The 24,265-nt window shown below is 36.7% G+C and overlaps 1 protein-coding gene across 1 annotated transcript in view; it reads right to left on the reverse strand.

Annotated features, from left to right (window-relative positions):
• Positions 1-24,265, reverse strand: part of GABRB1 (gamma-aminobutyric acid type A receptor subunit beta1) — a 404,625-nt gene that overhangs the window by 105,022 nt on the left and 275,338 nt on the right. Inside the window, exon 5 of the mRNA XM_059162170.1 lies at positions 15,203-15,285. Within this exon, the coding sequence (XP_059018153.1) occupies positions 15,203-15,285 (83 nt within the window). The remainder of the gene's footprint in view (positions 1-15,202; positions 15,286-24,265) is intronic.

Raw genomic sequence — 24,265 nt, forward strand, 5'->3', positions numbered from 1 at the left:
TTTTTTTTAAAGATTTTATTTATTTATTTGAGAGAGCAAGAGGGAGAAAGAGAGAGAGAGAAAAGAGCACGAGCGGGTGAGGGGCAGGGAAAGAAGCAGGCTCTCTACTGAGCAGGGAGCCCAATTCGGGGTTTGATCCCAGGACTCCAGGATTGTGACCTGAGCCGAAAGTAAACATTTAACCCACTGAGCCACCCAGGTACCCCTGGGCTTTGCTGTTTTTTAACCCTGTGCATTTGGTAAATTCATTTAACTTTTCTCAGGGTTGGTGACTGTGTCAGCATGATGGGGGTCATGACAACTATTTTACTTTTCCTACAGGTTGTTGTGGGGCTCAAATGAAAATGTATGAATATATTTCATATACGGTATTGTATATGTATATGTACACGTATATGTGTGCTGTTATTCTCTTCATTCATAATTGGTCATATGCAAATAATAATGAAGATTGATAAGGATTCAATAAAAGTAACTTCCAGAGCATGGCAGCATTTCTGTTCCCTTTGAAGATAAACATGTGATTATGTGCACACCCAGCTCCATGAGACCTAGCCTAGTCGGCCCTGTCAGTATAAAGGGCAGTGGCTGAAAAAGACATCTTATTGCAAGGCTGAAGCTCTGTGGACAACAATGGGAAAGTCTATTGCTCCAATGTAGATAGTTCTCCAACTGCTTGAGCCACGGTTCAGACCACCCTGGATGGAGGTGTAAGATTGCTCTCATAAGGTCACTGTTGGGATCATGATCTATCTTGAGGTCATTGGGCAGGGACAATTAAACAAGTGTCTCAAAGCCACTGAAGTAACTTTTAATTCTACATAGTCATTGGCAGTGACACTATCCTGAAGTTATTGAATAAACGTGGCTAGGATTTCACACATGCCATTTATTTAAAAAATAAGCTTTTTACTCATTGAACTGAGGCAAGACAGGGAGCAGGGAAGAAGACCAGAGCTAACAGTTCAAGACTGTTGAGTGTCTTGGTGACACTGAAGACATTGTGTTCAATGCCTATGAAGCATTGCTATGAAATGGGGACATATGCTGTCTTGTCCTTCCTTGAGTAGTGTTCAAGTTACTGGCATTTCATAGCTTCCTGATTCAAAACAGTGTTACATACATATCTGCATCTGTTCTCTCTCTCTCTCATTCTCTCTCTCACACACATACCCTCTCCATCCCTCTACTCAGTTTTTCTTTAATACTTCTGTCATAGCATATCATACTCCTGCATTATATTTCATATCAGTGACTCTTTTGATTACTTCCTGTTTCCCAATAATAGATGTAAGATATGGTTAGGGGCTTTGTTTTGTATAGAACAGTTCTTGATACCTGATAAGGACTACAGACAGTATGTGGGTGAATGAATAAGGTTATGAGTGTCTGAATTATTAACCAAGATTTTTTTAAATGTTCTGATTGATTCTCCAAACTCCTGGTAGAGACTAGACTCTTAAGCCCGCAGCGATATTTTTCGAAAATGTATCAGTGGGTGGGCCATCTATTTTCCTTCCTTAATGAAATGGAGGCTTCATTTATAATTGTGCATGGGACACAGTAGTTCAAATGCAAGAAATGGAGCTTTCCTTCCTGAGAATTAGGGAGGGAAACTGTGGGACAAATTCTTGTCACATCACTTTCTTGTCTATAAAGGAGACTGAGTAATCATTTGCATGGTGCTTCAGAGAACACAGAAAAAATGCTAAAAAGTAGTCTGCTTGGCAGTGAGATGCATGGGAATAGCTGCAACCAGTAGCTGTATTTAATCTGCCAAAGATAGGGAGAGTGATGTTCCCACAGAGTCTATTCAAGTGGTCCCAAGTGAATCTAAAAGGAATTGAGTCACTGGTCTGTGATCCTAACCAAAAAAAATAATAAAAAAATAAAAATAAAATGCAATGGACTTTAGCACTATGTTAAAATATCAACAGAATGTTTCTCTTGTTGTTGGTCATGGTCTAGTTTTTGATAATCTAAAGTTCTTGAGAATGACATTTGTGGATCTGTACAGATACTACCTTAGGAATGTAGCCTTTGGGGGACTATAATATAGTCGTCCTGTCATCCTAGAAGTACTGATAGTGTCAGGAATGAGATGCACACAATAATCACTTGTATATTATAAAAGAATCCGAAACCTCTGGGAACTCAGAAATAGAACCAAGAAGAGTGAGACAAGTATTTGCTCCTGGCATTCTGTTATCAGTCAGCTCAAGAGCAGAGGAGAAGAGGGCTTCAATTGGTTGGTGATGTACAGAAAGATCAGCTTTTTAGGTAAAAGCCAAGACAGATGGGAGAAAATGGTTAGAAATGAAGAGGAGAGAGTGATGGCTACATTCCAGCAACAGTGGCAACAATCAGAGTGATGACAACTATGACAAACCTGAGGGAAAGAAGCCTTCACAGTGGCTGTGGAAGTTGGAAGTGTTCAGGATTCCGAGGGAGGAAACATTGGATTGCCCTGTGCATTGGTCATAGTTGTGACCACTGCATACTGAATAAAGTATGTTAAGCACTGTACCAGGCACTTAAGTTGTATCTTAATGAGCTCCCATAAAGATTTATACTCTCTTTATTCTGTTTTTATCTTCTAGCTCTCCATGGTTCCCAAAATCCTCCTCCAGTGCCCAGTGGACCACAGTCCAGCATAAGCAAAATCTTCTCTATCCTCAGTGTCCTGGTCCTCACCACTTGCTTCCACCAAAACCTTGCTTTCCCTTACAAACACAGCTTACCCAATAGCCCTCTCAAAGTACTGGCTATTTTTCCTTCTACACCTCTGGGGTTGGGGCCTGGGAGTTTCATTAAGTGACTTTTGCTCCTCCTTTCTAAAAACTTCTAACTTTGAATTTCATATGATCTTATTTTATCTGCCCATCCAAGGTTAATTCTTTTCCTTTCTCTGTATGTTTAGCTTTTTTTCACCTATATGTTCCTGGTTTAATTCTTTGTGAATCCAATACACATATCGATTATTTTTCCATATATCAATTTTAGATCTCTTCGTAATGATAATTTCCTCCATTTTACCTTACTTACAAGTGTAGACCTGTCTAAGAAAGAACTTAACACAAATAAGAGGCTTCCCCTATGAATTCTGTTGGACTGATGTACAAGACTCGGAGCTGGTGTCCTATGTCATCTTTGTTATGTTTAAACCCTCTGCATTCATTCATACATCTATATATATTCCATATACAGCTGACCTGGGCACAGGTGAGCCTGTCTTGACCCAGGTGGTTTGCTTTTTTAATGATCTACGTTTTGGCAAGTAAACATAGTATCTGAGACCGCTCTCAGCATGCTTTGGTTTTAGCTTTTGTTACTTATATGGTAGCACTTACAGTCCTATTATTATTGTTATCATCATCATGCAATTATTATTGTTATTATCATTCAGTCCTAAATGGAACAGAACTTAGAAAATTTCAATAATGATTATGCATGAAATTCTCTTCAAAGTAAAACTTCAAGAAAAATAACTATAACCTGGTATCACAGTAGCAGAAAGATACTTCTCTTTTTTAAACTTCATACAACCTAGGAAGAAAGTTTAGTTTTATTATAACTGTAACTATTGGTTAGGAAACTGTGAAAATTTAACTATGTCAGGCTGGACCCTTTGATTATCTACTAGCTTAAAGGCTTGATGTGAAGAATCAGAAGGACAACAGGGAGGGTATTACTTTTTATTTCTTGGAGAATTTCCTAATATTTCCAATAAGATCAGATGACAGTTATGTAAAATATCTTTTCTCAAAATAAAAAGGTAGAATTTTGGCATAAATAGCATGTTTAAATTCAAAGATGAAGAGATAAAATAATGACATCAACAGTGGGACATTACAGGTAGAAAACCCTTATAACTCAGTAATTGGATACTGAATGAATACAGGTGACTTGAGAACCCATCAGCATAGCAGTCAGGAGGGAGGAAGGTGATGAGGAAGTAGTCACTGAGGATCTGGACAATGGCTGAGACCTTAAAACTAATGACTCTTGGTAGAATTATTACTGATCCCCAATGAGAAGAGTAGGTTACATTAAATGAGAACTCTGCCAAGAAAACGCCTTGTCTTGAGTTGTAAAAATATGCTTACTTGACTGAGTACACATTTTCAAAAAATTGACACATGAATTATGTAGAAAGGGGCTTTCATCCCTCCACCCAGGAAGTCACTCACAAAAAAGTAGCGCATAGAGACACCATGAAGATCAGAGTGTGAACCCCTTATAACTGCCTTTGCTTCCTGGGAAGCTAGAGCTTCTGCACCTCGTGAGAAATACAGTTATGACTGTATCTCTGAATCATGAAAAAAGAATAAGTAATTTTTAGAATTCTCTGTTGAGAAAGATTCACATCAAAATATTAAATTAAAGTTTGGCAGACTTGGACTCTTCAGAATGACTCATTAAGTCCCAGGTCTCTAGGTAGCTGAGGTGTAAATGTTGCTCCTTCCACTAAAATCGTCTAGTCAGTGGACAGAGTCAAGAAAAAAATCATTAGACTATTCTTCATTATTTTCTCCATTATTGAGATTAAATCTTTTCTGTATACAAAATATTTGCCAATCTATTTTTTTAAAGAAGATTTTATCTTTTTTTTTTTTTTTTTAAAGATTTTATCTACTTATTTGACAGAGATCACAAGCAGGCAGAGAGGCAGGCAGAGAGAGAGGGGGAAGCAGGCTCCCTACTGAGCAGAGAACCTGATGCAGGGCTTGATCCCAGGGTCCTGGGATCATGACCTGAGTCAAAGGCAGCGGCTTAACTCACTGAGCCACCCAGGCGCCCCTGCCCATGTATTATTTTTAAGGTGGGTTTAAGAGTACTAATGACATACTATATCTGGGAATCTTCCACACATGAAAAGGTAGGCCACAAATGTTACATACCCCAGGTACTTTACAAAGTCCAAGCTGTTTGGGCTTTAGTGTTTGGAAGTTATTCAGGTCACCTGAAAATAACTTTTCTGCTTTGGTTAATTTAAAACTCAAAACTCACTTGAATCATGTGCTGAACAGCCAGTGTGACAGGGCTTTTAGCTAATTATTTAAATCTCAGTAGGAAACAAACAGCCTGGGAATGTAGATTGAGGCAGACTGGTGAGACAGGGTTTTTTTTTTTTGTTTGTTTGTTTTGTTTTTTTTCTTTTTACTTCCGATTCTTACTACTCACTGTGGTCCATGGACCAACAGCATAGGTGTCCCCAGGTAGCACAGGAGGAATGTAGACTCTCAGGTCTCAGCACAAGCTCATTAAACTAGAGTCCATTTAAAAAAAAAAAGATTTTATTTATTTATTTGACAGACAGAGATCCCAAGTAGGTAGAGAGGTAGGCAGAGAGAGGGAAGCAGGCTCCCTGCTGAGCTGAGCAGAGAGCCAGATGTGGAGCTTGATCCCAGAACTCTGAGATCATGACCTGAGCTGAAGGCAGACCCATGAGCCACCCAAACGCCCCCAGAATGCATTTTATAACAAGATCCCTATGAGGATGTGATGGTTTGATAAGCTGGGGCAGGGAGCATATCATACAGGTAAAGGGTCTCCACTCTGCTAGTTTCTAAGGTAAGAACAGAAACCCTTGGGCTCTAGTCAGTGGGATTTTCTTTGTTGGCATTGCAGGGCTATCAGTTAAAGTACTGGGAATACAAGTATTTGAAATCAATGCGATCACCTCGTGGGAGTTCTGTGACAAATCTGCTCTTTTCCACAATCAGATGATTGCAGTCAGGGTGCAGGGAGATGAAGATGAATACAGAAATCACTGTATTATTTTTTTGTGGTTGAAACAAAGTATACTTGATTTTGGTTTGATAAGCCATTCCTGTGAAAGCCCTAATGCTGTGCATTCATTCAAATATAAATTTTAACGACCTTTTTTCTTTTCTTTTCATGTTAAACATGAAAGCAAATGTTACTAAAGCAGCCGGTGTGCACACCACTCTCTCCCAAGTAGATAACTCCATTCCCCACAATATCACCATACCAATTAATGTGTCATCGATTGCATTCATATTAATGCATGGTATATGTATTGGGTTTTTAGAATAGATAAGTGTCTTATAACAACTTAACTTATTACTACATGGCTTTCAAGGTCTGGTTGAAGCACTTAATTCCAGTGACATGCAGGGTCCATTGGTCTACCTATTTATTTCAAGGCATGCACTTTCAAAGGAAACAAAAAATAAAAGGAGACTTTTGCCAGAGGGGATAAAGAAAAGAATAGCTTAAATTTTCTCCTTTGATCATTTCAATGATTTCTTTCTTTGAAAAATCATGCTATTTTCTGTTCTTTGCTGTACTTTCTTCTCTCAGTTCTGTTTCCATTTAGTTTCCCATTTAGAGAACTGGGTCTATTAGAAAAAGAGGAGCAAAAATTCAAAGCATTATAGCCTTAATGCAGTGCCTGTCAAACTCGACTGCATATTGAAATCACCAGGGAGCTAAAAAATGGTTGTGCAAGGGCCCAGCTTCCACAAATTTTGATGTTATTGTCCAGGCTGGGGTCATGGTATCAACATTTTACAATGCTTTTCTAAGTAGTTTCCATGCCAAGTGTGGAGCCCAACATGGGGCCTGAACTCATAACCCTAAGATCAAGACCTGAGCCAAGATCAAGAGTCAGATGCTTAACTGACTGAACCACCCACACACCCCATGGTATCAATATTTTGAAAGCTTCCCTTAAAAATCTTTGATCTTAAAAATAAGAAAAAAACAAGTTATATGAAAAATAAATTATACATATTATTACAGTTCATATATGGATGTGGTTCAGGGAACAAGTCAAGACCTCCCACGAGATATGTCCATTTCCAAGCCTGCAGATGTTCATGCATCTATATGCTGAGTACAGAACAGACTATGAAACTACAGCCCCACTACAGTCAGTCAGGCCTAAATACCATATGAAAAGGGTTTGGGAACTAGTATCTGTAGCCATTTAGAAGAGAAAGGATTTCTGACCATTGGGTCATCTGTTGCAATTATAGAGATGATCTGGTGAAATAATAGTTGTTCTTTAAATTAGATCAATATTTAGTTTAGTTGACAAGAATGTCAGTAAATAAATGCCCATGTAGAAGATTAAATGAGACAGATTCCATATAGAGAAGGACCAATTAAAACCTGCTCTGCTTTGTGTTCAGATATAGCATACCTCAAAACCACCCTACTCACACACGGTGGGGAAGCTTGAGAGAAGACTTTTCTTAAGACGCTGTAATATAAGGCTAAATCTTAGACTTTCAGGTCAGATTGCTTAAGTTCAAATCTCATTTGGATCATTATCATTTTGTGACTTGAGGCAAATTACCACCATGGCACTTTGATTTTTTCCTCTATAAAGTGGTATAGAACAATAGGGTTTTGGTGAATATTCAATAGGAAATCTTGTGAAGTGCATGGCCCATAATGTATAATCAATAAATATTAGCTATCATTATTATTCAGTTTGGATCTAAAGTGAACCAAAGCTCTCAATTTAGCAAGGATGTCTAGGTCTAGAAGATTGATGTTCCGTTATAAAATGTGTCTATAACTACTTGGTTAATACCTAAAACATTTAGGCAAAATAAGCTTTATTTTGACTTCCTCTGAGGAAGCTAGTAGTAGAATGGTTATCCATCAGAGCAGTAAAGAGAGAAGAACTTTCTAGAAATCTGAATTGGTAACTCAGAGATCTTGTCATCAATCTACAGGGCCACTTACCCATATATGGATAATAAATTGCCTACAGGATTGAAGTGAACAGCCAAAAGGCTAACTTTATAGTCAAGTTGATTGTAAAGCTAATTTTCATGAAAGGACTCCATTCCTCCACTGGCTTTTATTTTATAACTTTAAAGGATCAGAGACTTTTCACAAAGAGTGCTTTTTCACAGTTTCAAAGAAGCAGCCTGGAAAAAGGAATAAATTAATTCAGAAAGTATTCCCTTCTTCCCTACACCCACCCCTCTGCTCATCAAAAAAGCTACAGGCACTAAAATTCATTAACATTTCCATGAACATAAATGTGAAATATTCATTTTCATTAAGTAGTCTACTGAATATGGCAAAATCAAATTTATCTAAGGAGATATCCAATGCTGCTAATTTCCTTGACAATGGGGACATAAAGCAAGGGAAGCCATGAATCATTCATGAAGTTCAATTTACTTCTGTTATTTTTGGTGTTTAGCATCCGTGAATAGACAGTGTGCAGCATGTTGTAGATGCTATTTTTAAATTATTTCAGATCAGAATTAATGATTTGGCAAGCAGCAATAAAGTAAGAATGATTCAAAGGCTTTGCTTGTAATTATCCTATATTTCATATTTTTCTTGTGAGTGTATGTTCATGTATTCATAACATTTTTCCTATATTCTAATATCCTTTATAAATCACAATCACTTTAGAACCAGTATTTTAGGCAAGCACATAAAGTAATTTGTTGGTGATGTAACTAAATTAAATAAACCTTCAGAGTCCTAGATTTTAGGGCTTAAAGACATCTTTAAGGTTGTATAATTAACTGGCCTCTCAAAGAGGAATCTCTTTTACATTAATACTGGTAGGTGGTCATTTCTAATTAATTGAAAATTCTCTGTGGGATTGGATGTCTTTCTTTAGCAAGGACATATTTCATGAATGGTCACCTTTGTTCACTGCAAATATTTCTCTTACATTCTACCTATGCCCTCCTGTAACTTCTGCCCACCTGTGTGCTTGGTTGCTACTGTATTGTCAGGATTTACTTTGCACACAGAACCACATATGGTCACCACTTAAGAAATGCTAGTTGAATTGAATTAAGTGGGTTCAAATCAAGCACTCTGGTTGTGAGTTCTGTCATCTTGACTGGGATGCCCAGATGGTTGGTCAAACATGATTCTGCATGTTCCTGTGGGGGTGTTTATAGATGAGAATAGCATTTTAATCAGCAAACTGAGTAAGTAGTCTGTACTCCTTAATGTGACCAGGCCTCACCCAATCAGTTGAAGGCCCTAATAAAACAAAAAGATTGACCATCTTCAGAGTAGGAAAGAGTTCCTTCTGCATCACTATCTTTGACTGGGGACAATCAGTTTTTTTCCTGTTTTCAGGCTCAAATTGAAACATGGTTCTTCTTAGATCTCAAGCCTGCTGGCCTTCCAACTAGAACCACACCATCAAACTCTTCAGTTTGCTGACTCATACTACAGATCTTGGACTTACCTGCTTTCATAACTGTGTGAGCCAACTTCTTATAATAAATTTCTCTGTTTATCATCTATCTATCTATCATCATTTATGTATCATTCATTACATTTCTCTAGAATATCCCAACTAATACTCTGGGTAACACCAAACATAAGGTTTCTCTTCTATATGATAGCATTTGAAACATTTGGAAATAGCTGTTATGCCTCCCTAAAATCTTCATTCCAGATATCTTGGTCTTGTCCTCTGAAGGAAATTATCTTAATATGGCATTAAGAACTGGACACACTTCTTCACATGTGGCTTTACCAGCACAGACTTTCGTAGAACTGCTCCTATCACATGTCTGGATGCTATACTTATTTTGATTTTATTTCAAGGTATTAAATAAAGTTTAGCATTTCACTTCTGCAAACATCACATTTTCTCAGGGTATTTTCCATAGCTAAGTTGGGCTGCTTTATTAGGTAGACACATTTTTCTTATCACTTGCCATAGTTTGGACGAGGAAACAGTTTTATTTTGGAAATAATCCAACATGACTATGGCTTGACATTCTGCATACATGGTGTTACTATCTAGACATTTAAATCAATACAATGACAATATTCTGAAACTAAGAGATCAAGTAGATGGTTCACAAAATCGAATATGTTAACACAAAGTCTAAGTTAAAAATTTCCAAACCATTTTTTAAAAAGAAACAAGCATAAAAATGACCAGGTATAATTAAATGTTATTATTATTATTTTTTTTTAATAAACTGATTGTGGTTTAGGTAGGAGGGATTTGGATAGTTAATGATTCAAGTGAAGGCCCCCTCCACCCCCGCCTCACCATTGAAAGTAATTCATCATATTTACCAGCCTGTCAAAATTCTTCAAGTAATTAAAATATTCTTTTTCCCTAACTGGATCTTGGTTGACACATTTACAATCCTAAATTTTTGAGTTAGTCTTAAGGCATGAACATAAAACTGTACAAATGAAAGAATATTTCATTGCACATAAAAAAGAATCCCTGCCTTAAATTTTATCTGAAGAAATTAGAATTAGACTTATCTTCTAAAATGCAGAAGACTGGAAAAGTTTGGAGCCAAAAAATTTAGCAAACAAAACCCACAGGTACTTATTGTCAGGTATGAGACTAGGTTTTCATTATTGTGTGGTGAACAAAACTTCTTCCCTTCATGGAGTTTATAATCCACAGAAAGGGAAAAAAAAAACAATAAACACAGAAACAAACACTACTAAGTGCTATTTGGGAGACTAACAGAATTTTTAAGGAGAATATGGGTTCCTACTTTAGTTTGGATTCTCAGGAAAGCCTCTTATAGGAGGTCCTATCATAGGTGGAAACTATTTGGATAAGAGGAAATCACCATAATGGCGAAAAGCATTTCAGCCAGAAGCAACGAAATGGTAAAAAGAATGAGACAGAAGAAAGCTTGGTCTGCAAGGAACAAAAAATCTGTGGTGTTGGGAGTTTAGTGTAGTAAGTAAGGGAAAGATGGCTATAGATGAGAGTGAGGGTATCAAAGGAGGGCAGGGCACACAGAAGCTTAAATGTTATTTTAAGAAGTATGCAGAGTTTTCTTGGTGCAATGGGAAATCTTTGAAGATTTTTAAAGCGTAGAAGTAATATGATTCAATTTACATCTTGCAAAGATCATTCCAGCTGCTGGGTAAAGAACGTTTGGAGAGAGTCAGGAGTGAAAGCAAGAAGACCAATAAAAAGATGGCCGCAATGATTCAGGTAAGAAGTAATGGTGGTTCGGTGGCAGTAAGGCCGAAGAGTGGCGGAAGGGTTTGATACATATCTTGCAAGTAGAATGGATAGTACTTGACAACAGATTGGATGGGAGGAGTGTGAGGGAAATGTTAGACACTAATCCCAGGATGCTGGTTGGATAGTGTGATTAAGAGACTAGAAAGGAAACTCATTTGGGAGAGGAAAATTGAAAATTAAGTTTTGAGCAAATTAAATTTAAAATGTCTTTGAAATATCAAGATAGATATGCTAAAAAGAGTGCTATGTATCAGTTTGGGGCTTGGAAGATATTGGAGCTAGAGTTATAAATTTGGAGATTATTAGAATAAAGACGGTACATAAAGAGAGGCCCTTTGTGACCCTACTGAGAACACTCTCAGTGGAGGTGGGAGATGGATAGGCAGGTTCCAGGTTACAGTGGGTTAAGAAGAAGTTAGACAGCAGACAAGACATAGATCAATCTTTAAAGCAGTTTGAAGATAAAGAAAGCGGAGAGGTTAGAAAAAGCTTAAGGAGAGATGGGGGCATAGGGCAGAGGCGTTTATGATGAGAAGAGTTTTCAGCTAGTTTTCAGGCTGTGAAGAGAGGTAGCAGACAGGGTGAGACTAAAGGTCTGGAAGCGCAAGGGTAGTAGTGTGTGTGAACTTGAGAATATTAATTCCTAGAGGAGGCAGAGTTGGAATCCTGAACACAGGGGTCAAGTCAGTCTATACAGGGAATAGAAGTACCTCTTCCTTTGAAATACAGGGGGCTAACTCAGCATAGTGAAGATACAAGGAAGTCTAGAAGACAGATGAGACCACTAGGAGATTTCAGGCCTGAAATGGCTTCTCTCAATGAGAGATAACACTATCTCCTGATATTTTCCTCATTTATTATTTCAGGGAATGGGAAAAGGCACTTGTATCCTTCACAACTATTACTGCAGCCCTTTCTATACCTCCAGGAAGCTTGTGCCTATCAAGCTTTCACATGATAGCTTTATTGATTTCAAATTCTAAATCCTCTTAATACTAAATTCCTTGATTGTGTTTTCTATGTGCCATTAACTCATTTTATAGCATCCCAGGGCCAAGAAACCATTAATGGGCTCCAAGTTCAAGTAAATTTTCAATTTTACAAGCCTTTATGGCCTTTCCAATTTTACTTGACTAGATGACATTAAAGTAAAGCAAAACCTCTTTAATTTGTCTTGAAGGACATAACCAAGAAAAACATTTCCCTATCCTTGGGATGGTAATGGGAGAGAACATAAGCCAGTAAATTTTGTAAGGTAGGAAAAGTTTCCACTCTGTTGGTCACAAAGTGTGATTGCTGCAATCTTACATTGGCAGACGTCTGCTTTATCATTCTTATCTCCCAACTAATACTAGAGCTTCTCATTTGTAATCACTTTAAAGCTCAGTTATAGTCTTCATAAACTGTCAGTTCAGGGAGAGTTATTCCAGCAAATAACGCAACACAGTTCTCTTCAAGAAGAGTTAAAAAATAGATAACTGACAGATTCAGTTTTATTGGTGCTTAGCAACATATCGATTATGTACACAGGCAAAACCAAGCAAAGCTCATTCAAACTCCGTATTATTGCCATATATTACTTATTTACTTGAAGTTATTACTCTTAAGCTTTAAAATCTCTTTAAAGTGGTTAAATAAAAAGGGATACATTTTAAGTAAAATATTAAGCTAAGCAATGCTGTCCTTTGAGGCCTTTGAATTTTTTTTTTTAGGTTAACATCAATGGAATCAAGGACTACTTGGTTTCCTGCATCCACAGACTACCCTCTCTCCACAATTGCAATCATCTGACCTTTGATCTAAAGGCAAAATTCTGCTTCAGCTTCTGAGATCTAGTCTAAGCTTTATCAGGGATAATTTTAGGAAATATAGACCAGTCTTTGGTTGATTCAGCATCCTAAACCTTGCTGAGAGAGTGGTTCCAATTTGTGTTACACTTCTAATCATTTGTGTTCTGTTGCCATGCTCGCTTATTGATTGCAAGGTTCTGTGATGGAAAGTATATCATCTGGGTTTGAATCCCCACTTTATCAATATCCTTGCTCTGTGGTCCTGGGCAAATTATTTAATTCTCTGAGGCTCAGATACATACTCTTTCAAATGTTGTTATGAATACTTATGGTACAGAGGTATTATACTAATACCTAGCTTTTGTTTGGCAAGTAGAAGACAGTTCCCTTTTTTTTACCCCTTCTCCCAGGTTCCTGCCATCATAGACTCTATATTGCACCAGTTCTCCAGCCTGAGTTTTTGTTCTATTTTAGGTAAATAGCTTTAGGGACAAGATTTTTGTGAACTGCTACTGGATTACTTTGATGACGGTCACCATCTGCCTGCATTCCTACATATTAGCTGATTTTAGGGTCCTAGTTACTATGCCACATCGATCTATCTGGACAACTGATTGCATCTTACTGAATTCTCTCAATGATTACGATAAGGTCAGGTCATTCCCTTCCCCTTTTGCCTTACATCGTTTTTATGATAACATTGGACTATCAGGTTTCTTGGGCTTCCCCCATCCCTGCCCCACAAAAGTTATGTTTAATTTCTGCTTCATTTACAGGTTTTTTTTGGTCATTATGTGATATGATAAATGGACCTAAAAGTCAAATGCTTTTGAAATCTGAACAAAGAAAATCCCCTGCTTAAAGAAAAAATATAAAACTATGATAACAGGAAAACTTGATAGGCTTCATAAAATAACATGTATATTTTGTGAGAAAATGCTGCTAATTTTAGGACTTGCAATCTACAATACAGAAACAATTCAAGTTAAAATCGATTACTTCTTAAAAATTTTGATTACATCTTTAAATGAATGGTGTAAACCAGAAAATCTTGGAATTTCAAGAGGTAGTCAAATCGTAATGCTGATCAGCACAAGAGTAAAGGTAACAATTAGCAGAACCAATGGAAGAGGGGTCAAGTGTAAAAGCTAACCTGTATGAATGAGTAATGAATTCATCCTTCTTTTTCTATATAAGTTCTAACAGTTCAAGTTCAGCCTAGATTTATTATACGTCACTAGCCATTAATAAATAGCTGGGTTTGTATTCCATTACCGTGGTTGGAATTTGGTTGTCATCAGCATTTAAACCAAGTCACCAGCAATACTTTCTTATATTAGCAACTTTCAACCAACTTACTTATACCATGTATTTTAAAATGAGAATATTAGTTAAAAAATAGCTCATGAATGATTTTGTTCACTCCAGGTTTAGTGGGAGTAGATCAATGTGCATGTCTAAATATACAGCTCTTTCTACATAAACATCTTTTATTTCTAAGCCTATATATAATAAAACTAGAAAATTAATATAATTGTTTAATAATCAGACACTGGTGAATATATTTATTATTTATTCTTTAATAATACTATAGGGTTACCTGGAATTTTCCTTTGCCATTTTGCTGTTTAGTTCTAGAACTATTTTGGATTACTAAATAAATATCTATTTCTCACATTACATTAAGCCATGTTATAATGCTCTGAATTACCTACTGTCACCCTTCTGTGACCCCCAAAACCAGGAAATTGCCTAGGCCTGATAATCACAATATATGGGCTCAACTGCTTGTATGTTAAGCTGAGAAACAGTGAAAGTCAATAAGAATAAATATTAGTGACTAAAATATTCTAATTGTTAAGAAAGCAGTCAGTGAAAAACAACCCAAGAAGACAAACAAAAATCAGTCACTAGACTCAAAAAACATCAACTCTTTGGCCCAAAGCACAAGCCTCATGAATGCCATTTATCATCCTGTTCTTCCCGTGAAGAAAGACAAATGTGCCCAAGACTCTAACATAGTGTTTTTGTAAAAGATAACAATTTACAGTCATTCAGGTGCACAGACTATAGAACCAAAAACAATCTCTCAAGGTCTTTTCATATTAAAATGTTTTTCCTCTCTTATTAATGCAGCTTGGATAGTAGAAGTCCTTGGGGGAAACTCTACTCTAAGGAGAAAAGCATGAGTTCATAAATTGTCCAGCTAAAATAAGTAGACTTTCTCTTAATGGTTCAAAAATACAACTGCATTGAAATGACCCTTGAGCCACCAATGTGAGAGAAGACGTCATTACACTGTGAATCTCTTGAAAAGTTGGCAGGGGAGTGTAGCTAAAAGTATCCCAGTACCAATTATTCAGTGCAAAGTTGAACTTAATTGGGTCAAGCAAGCATCCCTCTTTCTCATTCCCCTGTCCAAGGAACTCACAACTTTCAATCTCCAGAGTGCAGTTCTGTTCATCCAGAGGATATCTTCGTAGGTCCATCATACATGCAGCTGTGGTTGTGATCCTGTCAGGATAAAAGAGAGAAAAGATAGCTTCATAAGGATGATGACTTTCATTGCCAGGGTTCCCAGCTCCAAATCATGTGCACCAGCTGACATCAAAATCTTGTGATGAAACTTTGTGAAGGTGAGCAGATTAAGTTCAAGTCTTTTTTGCTGCCCACTAGGTGTGAGCTGGTTCTAGCTTATTGATCTCCATAAGCCTAGGCCCCCTCATCAATCAAAACACCTACTGCAAAGGATGGCTGTGAGGAGTAAAAGAGATAATGTGTTCAAAGCTGCTAGCCTTACTTAGTCAGTGCTCCACAAATGATGGTCATGTTACAGCTGTTATTATTCCATGGCCCTTCTTATACTTACTAGCATCTAGCAATATCTGTGACAATATCTACAGCAAGTCTGGCCTTATGAGTAGGAGGAGATCAACACTATGCATCAAAACCTGTCTCCCTCTCCTGCTATAACATAGTAATAAAACAACAAAAATGACACGAATAGTAAAATCCACCCTCCATGACATTTGGGGCCTCACATTTCCCACTTTTAGAGAGATTTGTCAGATTCTTAAAAAAATCTGACAAATTGAGAACTCTGAGAACCTCATCTACCTATACTCAGCAGGTAACATATAACCAGTAAGGAAGCACTACCCGAGGATTGGTGTTCATACCGTATTTACCAGCTTCTGTTCTCCACTCAGCTTATTTGTTTATGCAAATCCCAGGACCTTGACTCTAGATATCCTACTAGGGTTTCCATTACCTGTCCATTTTCTCTTGCCTGTACAAGTTTCTTAGAATGTGGAGTCTGAGAGTAACTTAAATTCCTGTGGTTAGTCCATGCTTGTAAATATTTAGTATCACTTTGGAATTGACAAAGTACTTTTTTAAAAAAAAAAATTACATGCATATGATCTCCCTGATATGAGGAAGTGGTGATGCAACATGGAGGCTTAAGTGGGTAGAAGAATAAATGAAACAAGATGGGATTGGGAGGGAGACAAACCATAAGTGACTCTTAATCTCACAAAACAAACTGAGGGTTGCCGGGGGGAGGGGGTTGGGGAGAAGGGGGTGGGATTATGGACATTGGGGAGGGTATGTGATTTGGTGAGTGCTGTGAAGTGTGTAAACCTGGTGATTCACAGACCTGGGGATAAAAATATATGTATATAAAAAATATATGTTTATAAAAAAAAAAAAAAAAAAAAAAATTACATGATCCTTCTCCAAAAGTAATGTGTAATCATAATTTAAAGAACTCAAGAGATTCAAATTTAGTTGTGTTTCCTTTCTACCTTAATCTCCAAGAACTACAACATTGGACATTTTCCATAAATACTCTGTGTGCAAAAGAAGACACATATGTCTTCTTAAGGGGAAACGTCTTAGATAGCAAACTACCATGTTCCCTGTTCTGAACCTTGCTTGGATTTGGTTCTATGTCAGCAAATAATAAGCTGTCTTTAAAAAATTTACTACAGCAGGTTCAGCTGTATGGAATAATAATAATAATAATGATAATAATTTATTTTTCCAATCACACTTCAGTGGGCATTTACATCATTTCCTATTTTTTTACTTTTACAGATGAAGATGCTCTGAATATATTGATATATTCTACTATCTCTGATTATATCTGTTGGCTGTTTCTAGGAAGGGAATTTTTAGAAAAAATGGTATGTACACTTAAAATTATGCTACATCACCCTTCACAGAGGTTATGCCAATTTATACTCCCCCATCAACAGTGTATTATTCAACAAAGTATTTCTCAAACCTATGATTTTTTGTGGCTGCTAAGACAAGTTATTATTTTGGTCATTTGTGCTAACCTAAGTGATACCTTCTTAAAAACATTATTGAGAAATACACTAGCCTTTTCCAATTTCTCTTTGGCTTTCCTTACCAAAAGAAAGAAAGTTTAGAGGTGCCTGGATGACTCAGTCCATTGAGCAGCTGACTCTTGATTTCGGCTCATGTCATGAACTCAGGATCCTGAGATCACCTGATCACCCCGTGTGGGGCTCCATACTCAGTGGGAGGCCTGATGTAGGTTCTGTTTCTTCCTCTCCTTCGTACCTTCCCCCAACTTGTACTCTCTCTCAAATAAATGAATAAATCTTTTTTAAAAAATGAAAGTTGACCAAGGTAAACATTTGCATGTTTCCTTTGAAGTCTGTCTTAGACAGGACTTTGTTCAATTTAATCAGATTTATTGGAGGATTATATAAGAGCAGAAGGAATTCTAAAACTCAATTAAAAATTTCTTCAAAGTACTTTATAAAAAATATGAAGTTGTATTCCAGAATTTAACCCATAAAAGTATTTTACTAGATGCCTTATTCCTCCCCACTCCCATTATCACATGAATTAATTTTTTCACTTAATAATATATCATGAATATCTTTTGTTGCCATAAAATACAATTCCACAACATTATTTGTATGGCCTGCATAATATCTCAAACACCCTCAATAAGATGACACAATGAATATTTAAAATGCTTTAAAAATCACCCATCTACTATATCTACTATATTCTTTGTTTAATAGCTGCTTATGAATTAAAAATTCAGGAGGATATGATCATTCCCTAGAAATTAATAGTGTGGCCAGCCCTATGATCCCATGACATAGCCAGTAATTCTCAACCAGGGATTATTTTTCCCCTACAGGGACATTTGGCAATATCTGGAGACATATATTTGACCATGAGACTGGGGACAGAGGCTTGCTACTGGCATCCAGTGGGTAGAGGTCAGAGTTGCTGCTAAAACACAGTGCCCAGGATAGCACCCAACAATAATGAATTACCTATTCCAAAGTGTCAGTGGTGCCAAGGTTGAGTAACCCTGCTACCATGGTGGTTTTCAAATATTTTTCCTCTGAGGACAATTTTAATAAAAGGAAATCTTCCAGAGAACCTCAATATATAAAATATAAATGAAATGAAACCATGTTTTGTAAATATAAAATTATCTTATAAATTCAAATGTTGACCTCTATTTTAATGGGCACAGAAATTTGAAGGCAGGGAGTACAATGAGAATTATGGTCTTAAATCTCTCCCAGCACCAGTTACTTTTGTGTTGAGTTTTATTCGTATAGTATCAAACTATTCTCATAAAGAAGGAAACATTTGCTTCTAAAATCTTACTTGACTGGCCACGGCTTCTTTGAATTAGTAGGGGGGACCCCCCAGGTGATAAAGGAACCTCCTCTATACTCAATCACTCCTTTGTGAAGGTTCAGATACATCTGTAGATGGTTGGACTCTAGTAGGTGTTTAATTATGGATTAAAGGGAAGCTTTACTTGTTGCTTTATGCTCTGCATAAGTTAATCTGGTAGCAAAAGTTAATACTATGATGGGTCTTGAATGCATTAAAATGTAGCATAGGACGCATTACAGTGTGCATGCTTCTTATTATAGTTTAAAATTATAATATTTAAAAATCAAATTAAAATCAAATATTTATGGAACTATGGAAGTTCTTTAGGAATACTTGAGAGCATCATTTGAGTCCTGTTGGTCAGTCTATCACATTTAATTGACCTCATTTCCAGACATGTGTCCTCAAGTGCGTGAACCACATCATATCAGAATAAGGACATGCATTGAAATCTTTTGTTGAACCACTGATTCACAAATTGTGAAGCTCTGGAATTTTTACAAAGCAATTTGAAAAACCAAAAAAGCATTGTATATAAATGAACAACAAATGTTTCATGAGTATGTGTACTAGAGTTGTGAGTGATTAAAAAAAAAAAACCTTTTGTAAAGCATAACTGAATTTACTGTTGCTGTTTGTTTTGATCAATCCATTTGGCAATCAATAGATTTAATATCTAATTGATAATCATCTTGTTGTATAGTTTTCATCACACCAGAGGCTGGCTCACAATCTGATGATTTTTCAACTAGTATCACTTGGACCAGTTTCCTTCTGCCTCAAGTTCTTTACTTGAGGAACTACAGAACACGCATGAAATAAATCGAAGAAGACACAAAAAGATGGAAGACCATTCCATGCTCTTGGATTGGAAGAATAAGCATTGTTAAAATGTCTATACTGCCTAGAGCAATCTATACTTTTAATGCCATTCCGATCAAAATTCCGCTGGTATTTTTCAAAGAGCTGGAACAAATAATCCTAAAATTTGTATGGAATCAGAAGAGACACTGAATTGCTAAGGAAATGTTGAAAAAGAACTGGGGGCATCACGTTACATGATTTCAAGCTTTACTACAAAGCTGTGCTCACCAAGACGCATGGTACTGGCATAAAAACAGACACATAGACCAGTGGAACAGAGTAGAGAGCCCAGATATGGACCCTCAACTCTATGGTCAAATAATTTTCGATAAAGCAGGAAAAAATATACAGTGGAAAAAAAGACAGTCTCTTTAATAAATGGTGCTGGGAAAACTGGGCAGCTATATGTAGAAGAATGAAACTTGACCATTCTCTTACACTGTACACAAAGATAAACTCAAAACAGATAAAAGACCTCAACGTGAGACAGGAATCCATCAGAATCCTAGAGGAGAACATAGGCAGTAACCTCTTCGATATCAGCCACAGCAACTTCTTTCAAATTTCATTTTGAAACCAAGGAAAGTTAAGTAATCACAACTCAAAAAGAGAAAGAATCACGACAGTTCTAGGAACTTGAGCTGTGAAAAGTGTCTGACTTTCTCTTAAGAACTTGAAATAACTTCTTTCTTAGGATCTATCTGTTCCAAATTTCAAATTCTCCAGAAGATTTCATTGGTTCAACTTGGATTAGGTGTCAACTCTTCCAAAATTGTTTAGTAAGAGCTGGAAAGAAAGTTGCGCTTATACAAATGTTGTCACCAGGGACTCACAAAGAATCTCTTATCTCAGGAAAGAAGAAATCATTGAAGCTCAGCCAGGGACCCCTACACACATAGGAATTCATAAGTTTACGTTATGGGCTGTAGAAATGCATGCAACTGAGTATTGGTCTCTGCTAATTTAAGGGTTTGACATTTCTAGATTTTGAAATACTTATGGCTAAGTGAATAGAGTGTCCTGAGCTCTTTGTGAGAAAAAAATTACTGAGCAAGAATTTCAGTAGAAAGAGAGATGTCTCTGGGTAGCAGCTCTTCTGTCTTCTGGGTGAGAAGCAACAATGAATACCTCTAAGAATGACTGCTCTGATGTTTCCATTTGTTCACTTTGCCAAATGTGGTTGCTCAATAGTGGTTAGTCACCTCCACAATTGATTAAAACATCCATATGGGAGTGTACTCACAGTGTGGCTGAAGCAGCCTGAAATCCTAAATCTTCTACAAAATCTAACGTGCCCAAAATCACAAAACTGAATGGGTTGAGAGCTTCAAGACTGAAGTGATTTTTGAATTTTGTTTTTAACTTTCAAACCCAAGTCATTCATTCTGACTGTGTGAAAACATTATTATTGGTTGATAGCAAGTGAAAGTACAATAGAGTAGAACCAGCTAAAGGTAAGAGCTTAACTGACTGTTTTCCTGAACACAGACTTCCCAGAGACACAGATTCATGAAAGCATAACATTCATCTGTCTTCTTTCAAAGGCCTTTCAAATGGCTTACATTATAATCCAATTTATTGACATTTTGAAGGTTAGGTCATTAGTTAGAAACTATGGTCCCATGAGACTTTGGACTGAATGGGAATTATGTTGCTGTAGTATTCATTTATTAAGGTGTATGTTGCATGACCACTGACCTTAAGGTCACTGTAATTGCAAATCATGTATATTTGATGTCTAAGGGTAGTATGACTCTCATTGCTGAAAAAATATAATCCAGGAAGTCTTGGCCTACAAATAGATTAAAACCCAGTCTTCCCCACACCCACGAGTACATAAATATACATATGGAGAGGGCACTTCTGCAAGTAAAAATGTAAACTCAAATTAATGAACAAATTAGGTCATGTTACTGAGAATTTCCTATAATCTTCAACTCTATAGTGGCAAGCTCCCTGTAGAGCAAAATTATACTATTTATACTATCTATATGAAAAAATATGAGGAAGGAGAGAGGAAAAAGAACCTCAAAGTGCTGAATCAAAATTACACCCTCTACAATTGGTGAGATTGATGGTAAGTAGCAGTGATAAGGTAGATATCAGTATCACTTAGGAACGGTGGTTTGAAAAATGGCCTTTTTGGTCTCTGAGCTGCATCCTTAATACATGTCAGGCATAACACCCAGAGAAACTGATGAGGGAAGATGGGTGGGTTAGCCTGAGTCCTAACCAGTGAGTACACAGATCTTCTTCCTTAGCTAACACTTACTGAATGGTGAAAAGAAAATATATTATTTTCATATTTGGCACCAAGTTTTATTTTAGGTAGGCTACTATGTTTATGAAAATACCTTGGTATTTGAAGGTGAGAGTCTGAGGCTGTGAGACATGAAAGATAAGGAAATGAAAGGAGAGGGGCTCAGTTGTTAAGCATCTGCCTTTGGTTAAGATCACGATCCCAAGTTCCTGAGATCGAGCCCTGTATCATGCTACCAGCGGGAAGCCTGCTTCTCCCTATCCCAATCCCCCTGCTTGTGTTTCCTCTCTAGCTCTCTCTCTGTAAAATAAGTAAATAAAATCTAAAAAAAAAAAAAATGAAAGGAGATAAACTACTATGTGAGATTTAAGGGTAATTTAAGTTTGGGGAAAGAAAATGATGAAGTAGCAAAAATTTTAAAAAGTTATATTTAATATTTAATTAAAGATTTTGTATTACTATGATAATCAATTTTCTCTACACCTAAGTTAATACCAAGACACACACATACACACATGCAGGGTAAAGCCTTCTGTAAATGTTTTATTTTTATTCTTGGAAAGGGCTGGATTCTGTATCTTGACAGCATTCATGGAACAGTACTCTATAAATCAAACCAATTCAGTGAAAGCCAAGATTCTAAGTCATAGATGGTAAAATCATGTAAGCCCTTTGGGAAACCTTAGCAATCCTGGAAAGGCACTGGACTCCCACAAATAATGGATTGTGGATTTAAGCTACTCTTACCTAGATATTAAGGACAGATTGATAATAGCTAATACTGTCCATCATCTTATATGATGGACACTATGCTAAGCATTATGCAGATTATATTAGTTTCCTATTGCTGTTGTAAATGTTACCAAAAATTTAGTGGCTTAAAAAACACAGATTTATTCTCTTACATTTATGGAGGGGAGAAATCCTCAAATCAAGATTTTTTTTTTTTAAGATTTTATTTATTTATTTGACAGACAGTGATCACAAGTACACAGAGAGGCAGGCAGAGAGAGATAGAGGGAAGCAGGCCCCCTGCTGAGCAGAGAGCCTGATGCGGGGCTTGATCCCAGTACCCTGAGATCATGACCTGAGCTGAAGGCAGAAGCTCAACCCACTAAGCCACCCAGGTGCCCCTAAAATCAACGTTTTAACAGGGCTGTGTTCCTTCTAGATTCTCTAGGGAGAATTTATTTTCTTGCCTTTTTTGGCTTCTAGAGCCTGCTTGCTTTCCTTGGCTCATGGCCCCTTCCTCCATGTTCAAAGACCATCATTCCAATCTCCACTTCCGTCTTCACATCCCCTCACTCTCTGACTCCACTGCCTTCCTTTTATAAGAACCCTTGTGATCAATTACACTATATACATCCAGATAATCCAGAATAATCTCATCTCAAACTCTTAAATTAATCACACCTGTTAAGTCCTGTTGACTGGTAAGAGATCATTTTCACTGGTCCTAAGAATTAGGAGATGGACTTCTTTGGAGGGCCATTATTCTGACGACCACATATGCATTATTTAACTTATTATTTACAACTGCATTATTATGTTGATGTCATTTTTAATGCTATGTTCAAAGATAAAGAAACTTACACCTAATGGGGTTACGTTTACATAAGCTGTAATGGTAACATCGAGATTCACATTCAGATAGGCTAGACTCAAGATCTGAGGTTTATTTTCTCCCAGTTACTACATTCAGGCCAGATAAATCTAAGCAGAGAGCTGTTGGTTCAGTGTAGGAGTTATTTCTCCTATAGACAGTAAAATACATTTAAAAAAATTAAGAGTTGACCTTACCGTGTATATATATATGCAATGTTCATTATCAGTAATGACTCATCAGTTGTTCAGAACATACTTTACCCAATCAATAATGAGTATACAAATGATAGAGGATGCACCAGGAATCAGGCAATCCTGTAAGCATCAAGGCTACAATGGTGAAAAATATTCAACTCACTTTTATGCTGTCATAATTTTGGGAGTTGGTTGTTTTTAATAGCATCAGGTCTCAGAAGATAGAAGATAAAACCACTGTCTATTGATTTCACAAAATAGCCACATATGATATGCTTACTTCTCAATTGGGTAAGCCATCTTTGCCATTTTCTAGAGATGCGAGTATCTTACATCAGAGAAATGTTTATCTTATCAACATAAGATAAGATTCTAAGATGCCAAGAAATCATGAAAATCAATCAGGAGGAATCCTACACTTAATTCATTGCTGGCAATTTGGACAAAAGTTGCCTTAGCCTGGGTTGGTGATGCTCTAAGAAGAGAGATGTTATGGAGGTAGATGCAGTGTGGAACAGAGAATGAAAAGAGTGCTATTATATGCACACCTAAGTTCAATGATTGGTATGTAGTAGTCACACAATTCACCCTAGCTATTATTATGTGCTTCTAAATAAATAAATAAATAAATGTAAGATTACTGATTCAAATACAATACAAATACATTGTAAGATTAATGCATGGTCATTATAAAACATCTGGGAACACAGAAAATTACAGATAAGAGAATACAAATGACACATAATCTTATTACTGCAATCTCATTAATTTCCTTTCTTCTACGTATATTGTTTAGCAATGTAAAATTAGACTGTATTGAACAATTTACTTTTCTGTTTTTTGGTTAACCTTGAAGGTAGGAATTTTCACAAGTTAGCAATAGTCTCC

This window comes from Mustela lutreola, chromosome 1, assembly GCF_030435805.1.
Source record: "Mustela lutreola isolate mMusLut2 chromosome 1, mMusLut2.pri, whole genome shotgun sequence".
NCBI lineage: Eukaryota > Metazoa > Chordata > Mammalia > Carnivora > Mustelidae > Mustela > Mustela lutreola.